We start from the raw sequence: 18,029 nt of genomic DNA, 5'->3' as shown, positions 1-18,029 counted from the left end.
CAATGACATGACTTCTGTGTGTTGACAAAGCCTAGCACAGGACAGGCCACTGTATGAGAAATCCAGGAGACAAGAAGCAACCAGAAATGCTGATCTTAGACTGAGGCAGAAACTAAACATCCACAAAAACTGAATTCTAATCTATTTAGCGTTTGTTTATTTAATTAACCAAGTATTGAGCAATTTTATTTAACAGTGCACATTGTGTAAGTTTCATACCCATCCATGTCTCAGTGCACATTTCTGAGTGCTGCTTGAAGCCTTTATTTAAAGTTTCTCTCTTTTTTGTATCTGAGCACATTGTTAAACAGGCTTTATTGAATTAAGGTAATTTGCGAGAGGGTTTCACTCACTTTCAATTTGTGTGACTATTTTTTCAGAAATGCCATGCAGAGATGCACCTGATGTCCCCCATGCTCAGGCTGAAGGTAGCGTAAAGACTAATTATGAACCTGGTGAAACAGTGCGCTATCAGTGCCACCCAGGTTTTATTGCTGTTGGATCACAGGAGGTAACATGTAAAAGAGGGCAGTGGACCCAGCTACCTGAATGCCAAGGTACAGTGTGTAGTTTGATTTAATTGTCAGGAACCTATTATACTATTATAGGTACTCAGATACCCAGGAGATGATGATTACTATTTATTTGAATTAGTATAGTTTCTAGGATCCTTAGCCATAGACCTGGACCCCATTGTGTTAGATGCTGTGCAGACACAGAACAAAAAGACAGTCCCTATAACCAATGTGCTTACAATCTAAGTATAAGACAAGAGTCAACAGATGGATACAGAGTGTACTGGGAGTACAAGGAGACAAGAAGACACTATTGGCTAGCATGACAGACAATGGTATCAGCACACCAATGGCCTACATTGTCAAGTTTTTTTGTAGGCATCATGGAAAAGGAGAATTTAAAGGTGGGATTTGAAGGAGGATAATTAGGTTACTTTGTGAATGTTTATGGGGAGTGTCTCCCATGGGACAAAGCATGAAAGTGCTAGTTTCAAAATGGAACACTTGGGCAGTGGAGGCTGGCATCATAGGCCGATTGGAGAGGAGCATTGAGAGGCTGATAGTGAATGAAAGATGATGGGATATTTTGATGCAATAGCAAAGGGGGGAGCCAGTGGAGGAATTAAAAGAGAGGGTGACATGTTCAAAGGGATGGGATCGGAAAATGATCTTTGCAGCAGCATTCTGAATGTATATGACCAGATCAAGAGTGCATTTGTCAAGACTAGAGAGAAGGATATTTCAGTTATCGAGCTGAGTCAGAGATACAGCTGGAGTAGATCAATACTTTAAGGAGACTGCAGCAGCCAATTAAAAAATGGAGTGTGAGAGCAGCATATTATGGGATGGAACAAGGGAAATTGTAGAAATTTGGGGATCAAGTACCCACAATTTCCTGAGAGGTCTATAGGTATCCCTAAATATACAGTGATTGCTGCACAATACACAGGGACAATTCCCCACAAGGTGCACCTGAAGGCAGTGCAGAATACACTGGGATTGGCTACCCACAGTGCCGCATGCCTTTTGTTGCATCAGATAGATATACTGATAGACTTGATAAATACTTTAGGATACTTGACTGTTTTGTCCTCTGCTGCTGCAGAGGAAGCAGAAAGTTAACACCAAACTCAGTTCCATGGCTGTGCTTCATTCACTGCGAAGGTTGATACACAAATGCTGATAATTTCAGATATGGAAGGAGCTGTGAGAGGATTTGTTGTTTGTCAAATGGAAAAGGACAGAATAGGAAAGCAAATTATTTTTCCTCCCAGCTTCTACGAAGAGAACTTATATGCATTTTTAAAACTATCAAAAAGTTCTGCAGGTTGTTTTAACATATTTCAATTTACTTATTTGTCACAATATAGAGTCCAGTGCTGCAGCCTGTGACTTTTTTTGCCTGAATAAGGAATACAGAATAAATGCACTCATCTCACATTTACAGATTTGTTTCATTACTTTTGTTATGAGAGTGCCTGGAGTTTTCTTTTATGGGCCATAAAGTATAAGATACTCCATAAAAGTGTTTCACATTGATAAATTTCCCCTTTCAGATGCAACATGTGGAGATCCACCTGTAGTTGCCAATGCTGAGATCATAGACCATAGACACAGAAGATATTGGCCTGCTGAAAGAGTTCAGTATCAGTGTCATAAAGGTTTTGAAAGTCATGGACCAAATGATGTCACCTGTATTAATAGGGAATGGTCACAACCTCCAACTTGTGAAGGTAGAGGTTTGAATTTTTATTAAAACAATTCATGCCAGATTGTACCTGCCCAGTATATGGGTGTCAAGTAAGGCAAGGAGGTTGCAGAATCCCTTCTGAAACATCCTTGGCAAACAGAGTCTGAATGAATGTCACTACTACCCTCTTTGGTTGCAGCTCGTTTTCCCCAGTCCACTGCTTGTCAGCTCTATGGCCTATTGTGTAGAAGGATGAAGCAGTGGCCCTGCCTCCCTATCCCTTTTAGAACCATGTTCCACTAGTAGAGAGAAAGCAGGCCTTACATGCATCTCAGCATAGGGATTGAAATTCTCCCTGGCCCCTACGTAAGCTATTTAAAAGTCGGGGAAGGCTCCTTGTACCCTTGCCACAAGTGAGCACCTGTATTAGGGCTAAGCAGAATCTGGCCATTAGAATGGGTACAACATTCAGTACTTCACCAGCTCAATGGACAGTTCAAAGAGAGGGGTCATGCAGCCCTGCCCTTAACATGCTTATTATTAATTTTGCCAACTTTGGGTAAAATCACAGTGCCTCCTTCACTCCTCTCATAGTCCATATGGACATCTGTCGGTGACAGAGTCTGCAACTAGTATCTCCTTTAAAACAGGAAAGGAAAAACTTAAAAAAAAATGAAGTGTTGTAAAAGTTAAATTTGAAATGAGTAAAATCAAGGTGATGCAAATATTTGCAGCCAAACAAGCTGACTTTAAGAGGTTTTCATTTGGAGAAGTTAGGAAAAAGTCTTATATGCAGTTTCTTATGTTCTTATGTTTTCAGCCCCTCAATAATTCAAAAGAATTCAGAAGTCTGTCTTGTTCATTTTTTTTGAAGGATGTGGAGGGAAGTTCTGGTGTCCCTTGAAATCCCAACCCATTCCTGTCAGCAATATTCTCTTTGATATTCTCTTTGTGACAAGGGCTGCAGCTGACTCAAGCACAGATAAAACTGGTCATTGATAAAAATGTTAAATAGCATAAGGCCAAGGACCGAGCTCTACAGGATCCTAGTAGAGACACACTTGCTTGATGATGATTCCCAGTTACAGTTATATTTTGAGACCTATCAGTTAGCCAGTTTTTAATCAATTTAATATATGACATGTTAATTTTGTATTATTCTAGTTTTTTAATCAAATTATCATGTAGCACCAAGTCAAATGTTTTTCAGAAGTCCAAGTCTGTTACATCACTACTTAACAAACTTGTAATTGCATCAAAAATATATCAGTTTATTTTGACAGGATCTATTTTCTATAGACTGAGGGTATTTCAGATTAATTATATTAATCTCTGAAGTTAAAAAGGTTTGTCAATTGGTTTTCTACAATTAAAAAGGTTCTGATAAACTAAACACAATAAGTTACGTACCTTACCTGGAGGATCTGAACAGAAGTGATAAACAGCTAATGAAATGTCATTAAAGATTTGTATTTCAAGTATTTCTTGGAAATGTCAGTGACTGTAAATGTGCTCATGTATCTTTTTAGATATGATGTGTGGACCTCCACCTGTAGTTACTAATAGTCAGATTCTAGAGTATGGAAACCAAAGATATTTGCCTGGTGAGAGAGTACGCTATCGATGTCAACAAGGGCTGAGCCTCATTGGGTCACAGACAGTGACATGTCAGAAGAAAAAATGGTCAGAACCACCAGAATGCAGAGGTATTTTATTTTATTATTTATACATATCCTAAAAATGAAGATACTGTTGGAATCAAAAGCTGCATTCATACTAAGAAGCTTTTACTTCTCTCTGTATCTTTCTCCTTATATTACAGGGATCGGGAACCTTTGGCATGCAGCCCATCAGGGTAAGCCCCCTGGCAGGCTTGGCCAGTTTGTTTACCTGCTGTATCTGCAGATTCGGCTGATCACAGCTCCCACTGGCCGCGGTTCTGCGCTCCAGGCGAATGGGGGCTGTGGGAAGCGGCGCGGGTTGAGGGATGTGCTGGGCACTGCTTCCCATAGCCCCCATTGGCCTGGAATGGCAAACCGAAGCCATTGGGAGCTGCGATTGTCTGAACCTGCGGATATGGCAGGTAAACAGACTGGCCTGACCCGCCAGGGGGCTTACTCTGGCGGGCCGTGTGCCAAAGGTTACCGATCCCTGTTATATTATGTGACTTGCAAAACATGCACCAGAAAAAGAAATATATTCTTCATCATGCTAAGGGCCACAGATCCATTATGATGGTTGCTTCAGCCTGCTTGCTGGAGTTTTTCTCCTCAGTACTGCTTCCTCTTCTGAAGAGCGAGCTGCAGTGACAGGTCCCTACAGTCTTCAGTGGAAAAGCGAAGCCCAAAAAGCCAAAGGCAAAAAGGAAGTTCTGTGTCTCCTGCTTCATCCCACCCCCCTTTTTGAGTAGCTCATTGGGAAGCTCTGTGTTCTTGATGAACAGAATGGAGTTTCCATCTCACAGCCCAGTCTGAGTTGGGGTCACCTTGAAGTCTGTCCAGGCATGAAAGATAGAAGCCATGCAAAGAAAATGCAGTTCTGATTCCAACATGCAGGAAGCATTTCAGCAGCCCAGGTGCAATCACCTCTGTCCCCTCCATCAGATGGAGAAAGGGGCAGGTGGAATTTGAAAAGCCAGCTCCAGTGGCAAGTAGTTCCCACTTTCATGCCCCCACCTTCAAAATAGCAACACCAGAAAGACAGTGCAGCAGACTGAAGATTGCAATGGCTCCACCTCGTATAGGATCACAGAAAGGCAGCATTAGACACAAGATGCACAGTGCCACCACTATGTAGCTGGCTAAGGGGCATTTTTGCCCAGACCCTTTCCCACTCCTGCCACTTGTCAAAGGTCTCCTAGAGGTCTCCCACAATATTCCATGCTCAAGCCTTCAGAGGAAATGCAGACCCAGGTAAACCCCATGTGTCAGAAAGGGGTAGAGCATGGGGACCTCCCATCTTGGGCAAGTCAGTCCTAAGGCATCATGCTTCTGGAGAGTTCATTTTTGAGCCTAAACCATTCCTTGAGAGAGCCATAGGCAAGCCCCAGAGTGGGAGGTGAGTCATTAAGCCAAACCTCTTTGTGTGGAGGGAGAACCCTACTTACTCAAAATATTTTTGAACAATCCCTGAGCCCAATTTCTTGCCTCCCTCTGAAACAGGAGCATAGGACCTGTCCCCGGGACTTTTCTCAATTGATGGGTCTAGGTTTAATAAAATAGTCACAAGTGCTCTCTTTCTATAATATAATCTTTTCATCCTTCCCAAAACTGGGAAAGAACATGCCCAAAGAATAAAAAAGAATTCAGGTTTCACACTTGGTTTTCCCCATACACAATCTTCCCAGATTCAGTCTCAGCACATGAAGTTTAATGGTTTCAGCATCCAGATTCAGAATACCTGCAGCTTTCAGCCTTTAAATTAACAGCATAACAGTTGCAGTATACTACCCTCAACTTTCCTGTCTGAGTATCCTGGCATTAGTTCTTAACTAATTCCAGTTCACAGGCCTCAGCTCCACCAGCACACACAAGGCTCCCACTCTTGTGGAATCATCCACACCTTACAAACTGAAGAAACCTGTTTTTATTTGGCCCTTCCTCTGTCCTGATTGACCCAGACTGTGTTTCCTCATCTAGTGTTTCAAATCAAATCCGGGCAATTAGTTCTTGCTTTTCCTGGTTAACTGTTGTCATGACAACCCCAACTAATTTCCCAGTGTCAGCGCTTGCTAAACCTCTGAGACTCATTTAATTCCCAACAAAAGTGAAATAGGAAGTAGAACAACAAAATTTTGCAGCATAAACGGACATAAAGCAGAGAGGTTCAAATACCAAAAATGAATATGATCTCTCCTACTCCATCTCCATTTGTATCTCATTCACTCACTCATGCCACCTGCAACAAAAGAGTTTTATCAACAATAGAAATTTCTTAAAAGGAAAACATCTCCCCAATGTATATCACACCACAAAGTCCCAGACCACTCTGTCACAGGGCCAAACACCTAAGACCAAAGGGTGAAAAGGGGGTGTCAAGAAATCTTCCTTTTCAGGGAAGGAAGGCCTGATGTCCGAATCTGCGTCAGAGGATTACAAACAAGTGCACGAGGGATATATAGCTATAGTTTATCTGAGGCAACCTCAGACCTTCTGAGGAAGTTTTATAGCATTCCAACTGAAAGAATCTAGCCTTTGTTTATTTTTAACAAACATTCCCATTTTACCATCCCACAGCTAATTCCCCCCTTTTGCACAGGGAAGACAGCTTTTTCAACTCCAGTCATTACCGTTTGGTCTCAAAAGTCTTCCAAAGGTTCAATAATATTAATAATGGTTTTAAGGAAGAAGAAAACATACTCTAATTGCCCGGATCTCTTTCTGGGCAATTCTACTGGTCAGGGCGCTGTATAGACTGTGAGACCAAGAGACTTATTTAGGGGGAGCTCATCAGGCTTCTAGGTTGACTGGCCAATATCCACCCTGTGCTTTCAAAGTTTCTGAACCCATGTTGCTTACTGAAAGAAATGTGACTGTATTGATTTTATAAATGTTACTAAAACTATTAAACAAATTAAAATAAAACCAAGAAAACATATCACCAAAGCTAAGTTGCTATTTCATTAAACTAAACTAAAAGTAAAGTGTTAAAACAATCTAATAAAAATAAAATTAATGAAAGTTCAAGAAATCAACAAATTAGTCTCAATATTGGATTGAAATAAAATAATCAAATTAGTCAAATCATCAAATTAATGCAAAAAATTTTTCATATAAATTCTAAGAAGGAGTCTGAGGAGATGGCTGTCCATTTCGTTGTAAATCCCAAGTAGGGAATTTTTCCAAAGTCAATTAAATGTATAACTTTGCATTGGTTAAATAGATAATAATTTGGTTTCAGTATTAAGATAATGTCTGAATCGCAATCCCAGAGCCAATTACAAAGCTTCTTCCATCTTGTATAGTGGTTAATACTTTCCTCTCACATCAACAGAGATGATATAATTCAGACTTTAACAGAACTCTCTTGATAAGGAGAAGTTTGACAACTTATCAGAAGTTACCAGATGAGTTAGCATAAATGACAATATCAAATCTCTCAGGACTTTTAAACACAGAATGCAGAACACACTCTCTAATGAATAAGTTCTATGAGACATTATTTGGGCTGTGTTAACATAGGGAAATTTCCTTCTGGTGCTTTCCCCATGAAGACTTTATGGGTAGTGTTCTACATAAGCATGCTTACAACCACAATTCCACACCCTAAAATTAAATAATATTAAACAGCTGGGATGTCTCGCAAGGGAACTCAGCCTTACGCTTGATTCTTATTGTTTGTGAAAGTTGCTTACTCAACCTTGATGTACCTCCCCCCTCATAGTGAGAGGCCTACCTTGTAGCCATGCAACTTGGTGCAATCAGCTTTGAATTAGGTCATCTTTAGTGAGTATCAACTTGGAAAAGCCCCCCTTAAATTAGCAATTTTAAAAATATTTGGTGTTTTCCATAACACAGAGATCGATGTCTGTGGCTCACCCCAAAAATATAAAAAAATCCAGGTACATGAGACCACTTTTGAGGAAGCTGGCATGATTTTATCTGGGTGAAAATTCTTAAGATAATATTATGTCATCAATTTATGGAAATTTCAACATAAATATACTATAAACATAGCTAATTGAGAAAGAGCCCTAGCAACGGCCAGTTACTCAGCATTCTTCCATCAGAAAAATTTAAAATAAGTTCAAACTTCTTATCAGCCCAAGTAGCTGGGGAGCCAGGTAGACCGCCCACACAACTAGAACCTCTGGGAAACCCAAAAGCTGTACATTCCATTGCTTTGTTTAGAAACAAAAAATTAGAAAAATAAGTGATATGATTCCTCTTCCATTAGCTATAAAGTTATCGTACTCTTAGAGTAAATGTTAACATCCTCTGCTCATTAAAATTATTATTTTTAATGTTGTGGCAATAATGTGAGTGTGCTTATGGTGTTGCCATTTACCTTTTATTTGCAGGAAAAATACTATGAAAATGTAATTTGAAGCTGGAGATGGTAATGCAGTTAAAGAAGTAGAATATTTTCTATAATCTTTCTGGTTTCAGAGCGGTAGCTGTGATATCTGTATCAGCAAAAACAACAAGGAGTCCTTGTGGCACCTTAGAGACTAACACATTTATTTGGGTATAAGCTTTTGTGGGCTAAAACCCACTTCATGCCCATGAAAGCTTATGCCCAAATAAATGTGTTTGTCTCTAAAATGCCACAAGGACTCCTCGTTATAATCTCTCTTTGGCAGAAGCAATGTAGTCTTGAAAAAGAGTAAGACCTTCTTGTTTAGTTGCCACCGGTATCATTATGATTGGGATGGTTTATTTTTAATAGCAGTTTGTTTGTTTATATACATTAAAGTCAAAATCATACTATAAATGTAAATCATTTTAAGTAATTATGACTTTTATAAAAATAAATGAAAAGTTAAATGGATGAAATATGAACAAAATGTAAAAGGTCTTTTAAAAGTATTAGTAACTTCTAAATTCAGGAAAAAAATACAGTTTCTTTAACTTAAACATTGCCCCACCATTTAAAGTACTATAGACTGCATTTGATTTTAGGAAACCATAGCTATTTGGGCAGCTATTTAGGAAACCTTCTTATTTGGGCAGGAAAAGTCCAAGGTCAGAAGGATACGATTTGATAATCTAGTGTGACCTACTGTATAACACAGGCCATAGAACTTCCCCAAAATAGTAGTATTAGGGACCTATTGTGCTAGGCACTGTAGCCATATGCATAAAGAGACTGCCTCTGCCTCAAAGAGCTTATGAATCTTCCTTTATTAATAACTAGAGTAGACAGAAACATTTCTAATTTTTTTCAGCAGAACGATCTTTTCTCTCAACACGCACATTTTCCACAAATATAATATTTTAATTTTCCAGTTCTTTTGACAACAAAATAAAACCAGGGTATTTCTGTTAATATTTTTTTGGGGGAGGGGGCAGGGGGAAACAATCATATATTGCAGTCCCTGCTCTCAGTACAGAGCCTGTTGCCCTTTAATTCCTTCTGGAAAGAGGACAGAAAGGGGAGGGGCCTTGGCTCACACTGACTAGAGGATCTGGCCAGCCACAAAAGGGAGAACACTCCCCTTGTATTGCCAACCTCAAGCATTCAGTAATTATGAATAAGGCCTGCTAAACTCATCAGATTCACTAAACAATGATAAAATATTTAAAAATAATAAATCTGGGGTCTGTTTGTCTTCTGTTTTTTTAACCCACTGGGCCATGTTTTCAAGTGCTCCTCCACATCCATGAGTTTTATCATCTTTTTATTTTTTTAATGACAGCTGAAATTCTCACATAATAACATAACTCCAGGAGTTGGAATTAAAAAAAACAACAGCAGCACATGAAATACCATGTAACTCATGACAAAATCCTGAGAGTTGGCAACACCACCCCCTCTTTCCTTAGGGGTGGTGCAGCATGCACAGACCCCCCCACCCCCGTACATCATTGAGCTCAGGAGGTGTTCCCTCTCTATAGCACAGTGGCTTTCAGAATTTTCCTTAGGGTGGAAAGGCTACACATGGCTCCAAATGTGGGCCAGTGCCTTCAAGCCACAGGGCCAGTTCCTCAGCTGTGCCGAGTATAAGGTAAGCACAGCTGGGATGGGTGGGGGAAAAGTGGCTTTGAGCCTGATTCTGAGGCCAATGATGGTTGAAAAACCATAAGAGAGAACTCCACAGCTCAGAACTGGCTAGGGTTACATGCTGCAGGTCATCTCTGCCCTAACACAATCCCTCCAGACACTACCTTTTTAAGCTGATGACTTTCCCGTGCAGAAAAAAATCTTTTGCAGCCCCTTTAGCCACTCTGGGCTGTTTTACTAATCAAATCATTATCGTTTGATATTTATTGAGAGTAACTATCAAATGATGAGTGGTGCTTCTCTTTCCTATATTTGTATAATCCATTATTAATCTGTCGGGCCCAAGGCCTTTTCCAGAGAACGAAGCATTAACTCCATCCATGATTACATCACTTCTTATTGTTACTATTGTTTTTTCTCCTTGGCATCTTTCCTTTTCTTATCTTTCTCCTCTTTTTCTCTTTTGTTTAATTTCTTTGTTGAACTCTCATTGCTCATTTTCTTATCTAGTCAGTATTTCTTCCTTTTTTCATTTTGTGTTTTATGTTACACTTTTTAACCCATTTTCTCCATTTCTCTCCTTAACTTGTATCTTCTTACCTAGTTTTTACCCTCCATCTCTCATCTCTCTTAATTTTCTTTCCTCCTCCTCCTCTCAATACTTAGTCACCACAGGAAGAGTATCTAATGCTCTAATGTACTGAACCACTGTCTGAAATACCTCAGTGGTTAACATGTTCAGGGAAAAATGAGGCTCTGCACAGGCCAGTGACTACTTGAGTGACAAGAAGTGGGAACACTAGCACACATAAGAAGCCTTGGCACAAGATGAATTTTGTCAAAGCCTCCTTTACTTTGTGTGTCAAATTTTAAGTTGGAATGGTGGATTAGTATGGTGGAAATGACTGGCAAGCCAAAGGATTTCAAAACAGGATACATTCCCTGCTTCAAAGTCCACCCAGAACCAATTCATGAAGAGCTAGAGCATCTTGTTACCCTAGTTTGGCATCAGTTTCATCCAGTACTGCTGCAACTTGAATGTCAGTATGACTTTTAATATTTTGGTTTCTTTTCCAATATCAGGATAGCTATTTTTCACTTTTTCCTTTGATTTTTTCTGGTCTCCAAATCAGAGTGAATTAATAGTGCTGTACTGTCATATTACAGCATTTACAGTAACTAAATGCTGCCCAGTAGTTTTATTCTCTATTTCTATACTTCATTTCAGAGGCTGGTGGAAAGTGTGGGCCTCCACCAAGAATTGATAATGGAGACATTGTTTCGTTCCCATTAAAACAATATGTACTAAATTCAACAGTGGAATATAAATGCAAAAGTTTGCATATATTGAAGGGACCTCAAAGTGTTAGATGTGACTCTGGACAATGGACAGACCCACCGGTTTGCTTAGGTATGTACAAAAATCAATTATATGAAAAAGAACAGTAGTGAGTTATGAAGCTGTGTTATTTTTTAAGATGAACAACGCTGCCTGCTTACACACAATACACATAGCCAGAGTATGAGACTAGTAGCAGAGGTGAAACCCATGGAGATGGTGGTGGAAAATAACCAGAAAGGATTCTGAGCACCAATAAGTACATGCCCCATAAAGCAGTGAACGGGGAAAACCTGCCAGTGATTGTCTTATTTACACACAGAGAATATGGAACTTGTTTCCTCTTTTCCTGGAGTCTCTTAGAATCCAGTTAGTTAATAATTAGGGAGGATAGAATGTGGAAAGGAGGAAAGAGGAAAAATTTAGTAGACTCCATATTTGGGCTCTGATATTTGTAGGCAACACAGAACTCAGGCTAGCACTAGTACCTATCTACATATCAGAGCCATTCCTGTTTCTGTCTCTAAAGTCTGGGGTTTTTCTTACATTTTATTACACAAGAGTCGTCTTCATCAGCACCTTTACATTCTTATGAGAAAAGGTTCAAATGAAGGTGGAATAGGAGCGATCCCATATTTCCACGTTTGTGCATAGCTTCTTGTGTAATGCTCTGTCTGTGTGATGAGAATGTTGCTTCTGTTTCTGCTCCTGATGCTCAGTGCAGAATTCTAGCCCTGAATTTCTGGGTCTTATTTATGTAAAGATTTCACAACAGTGAAATGGGACAGATTCTGGACCCTGCTAGGGTCATGTGAAATATTGGAAAAGCAAAAAATATTATAATTTATTATTTATTACCATTTATTATTTACTATTTATTTGTATTACCAGAGCAGAGTACTTTAAGGGGCAGCTGAGGATTCTCTCAGCTTGAGGAGAATCCTGGGATGGCACAAAGCTGGAACCATATGGGGTGAGGAGGGGTTATGTCAGGGGCCAAAGGGGGCAGAGACAGATTGAGGTGCACTGAACAAATTTCTGGCTAGCAGAACAGTCCCTAGGAGACCATTCTAGCTTTTGTAAGTTGGGTAGTCCTGTGGCTGCTCTAAATTCTGCTGAGTTATGGGGTGGGGATCAGTCCCCAGCTGTCTCCAGGATCAGGGGAGGTATAAAAGTGGCTTTTAGACAATCTTTGCCTCCTCCACAGATGGTGCTGAGCATGAGCATTGATGACTGACCCTAATATATTTGTGTGATGCTTGTGTGAGTGATGTGACTCCCTCTTTTAGGGCTGGTCAAAAATTTTCCATCTAAACATTTTTTGACTGAAAATTCACAAAAAAATTCTTCTTTCTGTGTAAAGTTTTTATTTTTTGTTGTTGTTGAAAAACCAAATACTTGAAAATCAAAGTTTTCAGTTTCTGACCAAAAATTTGTATTTAGATATGCTGTGGTTAGATATGGTTCCTCATGGTAGTTGTAGTTCCAATGCTTCAACTGTGGCATCCTCCACTGTAGGCTGGGCTCCCCAGCTGAAATACATCTCCCATGATGCACTATGGCCAGGGATTTCCATGATGCACATCTTATCCTCACCCAGTGGGGGATACCATGGCATATCAAGGGAAATGCAGTCCAACCAGGGAGCCTGAGGAGAATGGGATCATGAGATGGATGAACTATAACTCCCATAAGGCACCATGGTGGCATTTCCAACAATTTTTTTCAATTATTATTTTGCTGAAAAGTTAGAAATTCTGCAGAAGAAAACCTCATTTTCTGACTAGTTCTACTCTCTATGCATCATGTAGCAGATAATAATAATTAATTAAGAATAATGTTCCTCTTCCTACGGCTAAAAGCCTGGTATTCATTATATTCTGGCTACCTGAATATATCCTGTGGCTTTCCTCCAGCCATCCTGCTTCATCCTTCTGGTCCCCAGGAGCAGTTTGCCCTCCACAGGCTCCTGCTCTTTCCCACGGTGTGCCTCCACTCATGGAGAAAAGATACCCAGCTGTGGCAGTTACTCTCACTGGTACCACCCGCTGGTCAACTTCAGCAGTACCTTACTACCTGCAGCTTTTATGGCTGTTCCCACTCCTGTGTCTGTGGCACCCCATAGCACTATCACTGGCTCTGCTTGCCCTGTCCTGCCTTGCTTACTGATGGTACAAAGGGCTGGCCCTCTCAGCTGGAGGGACTGCAGCATCCATCCTCTTGGCCTGCTGTACTACAATCTCCTCATCAAGGCTGTTCATGATGTTGATCGCACCAGTTTATTTATCTTTTAAATCCTTTGTTCACTCTCCCCCTCACCGGGACTCCTGTGTAACCCCAGTAGTGGCATGCACATGTGACTTCACCCCACATTCAACTGAGCCAATGGTATCTCCAGTGTTCCTTGTAAATAAGTAAGAATTGGTGTGGACATGGTCACATCCCAAATGAATTAGAAGTCAAGAGAATATCTGTGGATATTTATTTACTCTCACTATTTTCCTAGTTTTAATTGGGAAGAAATTTTCCCCATAGACATTTGATTGCATAATTCTCCATCAGGAGATGAATTGGGACTATGACTGTACAGTTTATGAAATCTGGTTGATATTGTGGTGTTGCATTATGGAAAACTGCCAATATGTATATGGATCCACCATTGCTGACAAGTCCTGTAGCAGGTACACACCAGAGAGGGACAATGGGAAATATTTATGGTTAATGACACAAAAAATTAATGTGCTGAAATTATGCTGCATCCTGAAGGGAGAAAGGAAGGTCGGAGCAGTGGAGAGTGACACAAAAGACAAAACAAAGGAACCTGGGGGGATTTAAATAGCCAACCAAACAGGAACAGAGAAGGCCAGACAGGAAGAAGAATGGGGCAGGAGAGAACAAAGTCACACAAACTGCATAAGGAACTCCACGAGGGACAGAGACCAGCCAGCATGTGACAGGCTGAATGAGGCAGGGAACTGCCTGCTTTCCCAAAAGGTTCCTCAAGGACACACAAGAGCAGGGTGAACTAGTGTAGGACATTGCAGTCTCAGAGTTTTATTATTTTTTGTGGTCTATGCTCAACGGCATTTTATATTAAGTAAAAGAGCAAATGTGTTATATGCTGTGCAAAGTGTGTGTGTGTGTGTGTGTGTGTGTATATGTACTTTTTCCTAACTGTTGTGTGCCCCTGGGAGTCTTAAACTGTAAACCAGGAGCTTCACACCTTTTGGGTGGAGTTCTGGGAGAGGATGGGTTTAGGTGCAAGGAACTCTGAAGAGTCATCTTTCCATCCAAGCGCTAGGCAATTGGACAGCGGTCTGAGCCCTGGACATGAAAGGTCTGAGCCCTGAGAGTGTGCCTAGGGACCTTAAAATTGTGGCAATGGCTGGACTTAGCAAGTTTCCACAAGGGGGCATTTGCTAGGATCTATGACAGAAGGGAAGAAGGTCTACACTCTTTTAGCATCTCTGTCTCTGTATCATCAGAGGCAAAGAGAAAATAGCACTGATCTTTTTATTTATTTGAAGCATTTGCGAATACATACTTTACAAATAAAGTGCTGTTGAGTCAAATGTCCAGGTCAGACCCTTGTGCAAATAACTAAAGTGCCATTTCTTTCTTTTTTTTTTTTTTTTTGCAGAGCCTTGTACTGTAACCCCAGAGGATATGGAGAGGAACAAAATACAGCTGAGATGGCCTTATGAGCAAAAATTATATGTGTTATCAGGGATCTTTGTTCAATTTGTGTGTAAATGGGGATATAAATTGGATCCAACATCTTCTGGACTTAGGGTACAATGTTTAGAGGGGAGTCTGGAATACCCTAAATGTAAACACAGGAACAAGCAATCTTTAGTTTAACCACAATATTGATGACTTGTCCACTAAGCCAAGTTTTTTATTTATTTGTTTTTATTGAGGATGTCTAAGGGTGTATAAAATACAATCAATACATGACATGATGACTGAACAGAGTCAAATATAATATTCTCTGAAATTCTAATGTATAAAGTGAGATTTATGCCTTGTTCACAAGATAAAAGCTGTTGCTTAATATCAGTGTTGAATATTCCAGTAGAAGTATGCAAGTTGTTTATTAAGAAATTAAAAACATGAGATCAGATCCCCAGCTGGGATAAATCAGTGTACCTCCATTAATTGGGAGAGGTTATTTTGGTAATGGTGTTTTAAATGGAGAAGGAACAGGGAATCTTGGATACTTAAAATATATTTTTGGATTAAAGTGTCCTCTAATGACATTAAGAGATTTTCCTTGGCACCCAACCCTGTGCCAAGAATTATTCACATGAGTCTCCCTCCTCATGCTTCATGACACTTTGACTAAAGCCCCAAGAGCATTTGTTTGTAAAGTTTGTACATAACAGGCAAGACTATAAAGAATTCTACAATAAGGAAATTAACAGTCTGTGGTAGATAATATTACAGCTGGTTGAACATCAAAATGTCCCTTCAGTGGGACATTCTGGAATTTTGATTTTAAAAAAATTCTGTTTCAGAACAAAAAGTGAATTTCTCACAGAAGGGACGTTTCAAAAAATTCAGTTGACAAATAATTGAAGCATTTATTTTGAAAATTTCAAAATGAAATTCCATGGCAGAGAGCCCAAATCTGAGGCTCTTGGTTCAGCCACGTCTCTTAGGGCTTCCAGATTCCCTGCCACAGAGTTGCCACTGACCTAGTTCAGTCACTGAGAACACCTGGGACTTCCTGCCATGGAGCCAGGAGTCTGGAAGCTCCCAGGGCTACTATTAGCTTCAAAAATATATATTTACAAGTAACTTTTTTACTTTCCATTTTTTTCTATCTGATTGGTTCCTTAGGCTGAATGAAAATAAGCATCTAAGGGTATCTTTAACCAGCATCTTACGTTCAATATCCATTAACCAGTTATTTGTAATATTCTCAGATTGTTTCCTGGTTGTTGTTGTTTTTTTGGGGGGGCATATTTGCATGGATTACAGTTTACATGTATCGGTTACACACATTTATTTATGTCTTTGAACAAAGGTACATTTCTACGACTAATTTCAAGTAAAGCAGGATGGGCAACTGGGTTTGGATAAAATAAGATCTGAGCCAAATCTTCACCCCAAACTCAAATCAAAGCCAAACCTTTTTTTGATGCTTAAAACGTAATCACATGTGCTTCTGCACTTCCTATTTTTGCTAATATGCTGGTAGAAGTAGTATTTCCCACCTGGCCAAAAGGAGAAAATCTCACTAGCAACCTTGATCTTGTACCAGAATGTTGGTTTTGTTCAGGAAAACATTCAGACCTTTTTACTTTTGGGGAAAAAATTGACTTTTGGGAAAATAAAGTAATTTAGTAGACGCAACCACAATCTATTTAACAGAAATATATAGAAATGATTGTTCCTTTTGGTTAAAGATTAAACATGCATAATCTTAATTTTCTTTTTTAAATGAAAACATTGTACAAAACATTTAGCAATTAAGATAACCTGAACATTCCTGTCTTGTATATTTTGTGGCTTATTAACAGCCCCATCCTGAAATAAACTGACTGGAAACTTTAGGGTATGATGAAAAATGCAAACAAAGATGAACCAAGGTCTGCAGATAACTTGAGCAATAGTGAGCTATGTGTGTTTCGCAGTATGTGAACAAACTATTTCTGCCTTCCTCTGTAAGCAGTAAATTGGAAAGTTGACCAGTCCTGTGACTGATTGATTTGCCAGAACCAGCTGGGAATAACAAACAAATCCAAAACTAGTGTGCATTGATGGGATGCTCTGTCCCCAGTAAATTGGTCAAATTCTGGAACTTAACCAAATAGCTCCAAAAAGCAGGCAGAGTGGAAAGGTGGTCCAGTGGCTAGGGCACTAGCTTGGGACTCCAGAGACTTAGTCTCTGAATGCCTCAGCACTCCATTTGTAAATAGGGAATAATATAGTTCTCTACCTCCCAGAGTATGTCTACACTTCAAGCTCGGGGTATGATTCCCAGCTTGAGGAGATAAACTTGTGCTAGCTATCATCGAGCTTCCATACTAAAAACAGATAGTCGTCACGGTAGCTTGAGCAGTGGAAAGGGCTAGCTACCTTGGGTATGTGCCTGTCAGAGACACTAGGGATGTACGTGGGGTGGCTAGCCTGTCCCACCACTCACACTGCTGTGACCACCCTCTATTTTTAGCATACTATCTCAATCAAAGCTAATGCGGGTATGTCTCCTTGAGCTGCAAATTACACTCCAGCATTAAAGACTGTGAGGCTTTTAGATACTAAGTTATATGGCTCCCTTTCCAAACTTAGGTAGATACACATTTAGGCCAGTTTATGATATGTTCTTCAGTCTGAGTAGTACCTTATGCTGTGAGCAGTCTGGGACTGGTCCTTGGGGTGCAACCTGGACTGTGGGACCGTTGAGCTCTTCCAAGCCCACCAACCTCGATTGGCCCTCACACTGTGATGCTGATATCAAGTTTCCAATCTCTGGCAGGTACTGCACTTACACAGGGGAACCCGTTACATAGTCCCTTCGAAATAAATATTATGACATGTATATTTGTGTCAAAAACTCCTACTGACTTCAAGGGCTTTCGATCAGGGCCAGTGAGACTGTTATTAGGGCAAATTCTGGCAGGCCCTGTAGAGAGATGCATGCCAGAAGAACAGTAGTCAGGAGTGAGATCACACTTCCAGGCTGTCACTATTCCAATTTCTAATGACATAAATGGGTCTACTTGCAAGGTAAAGTCCTACTCAGGATGCATGGGGGATCTCAGTCTGGCCCTAAGAAAGTCCATTAAATGTACTTTGTTATTCTGGCTACCACTGA

The 18,029-nt window shown here is 40.1% G+C and overlaps 1 protein-coding gene across 1 annotated transcript in view; it reads left to right on the top strand.

Moving 5' to 3' along the window:
- LOC119860512 (complement factor H-like) overlaps positions 1-16,942 on the top strand; it is a 114,937-nt gene extending 97,995 nt beyond the window's left edge. Inside the window, exons 16-20 of the mRNA XM_043490677.1 lie at positions 381-557; positions 2,072-2,248; positions 3,735-3,911; positions 11,096-11,278; positions 14,847-16,942. Of these exons, the coding sequence (XP_043346612.1) occupies positions 381-557; positions 2,072-2,248; positions 3,735-3,911; positions 11,096-11,278; positions 14,847-15,067 (935 nt within the window). The 3' untranslated portion in view covers positions 15,068-16,942. The remainder of the gene's footprint in view (positions 1-380; positions 558-2,071; positions 2,249-3,734; positions 3,912-11,095; positions 11,279-14,846) is intronic.
- Positions 16,943-18,029: the final 1,087 nt, after the last annotated feature.

The sequence above is a fragment of the Dermochelys coriacea genome, chromosome 8, assembly GCF_009764565.3.
Source record: "Dermochelys coriacea isolate rDerCor1 chromosome 8, rDerCor1.pri.v4, whole genome shotgun sequence".
NCBI lineage: Eukaryota > Metazoa > Chordata > Testudines > Dermochelyidae > Dermochelys > Dermochelys coriacea.
This window is presented reverse-complemented; position numbering and strand designations above follow the sequence as displayed.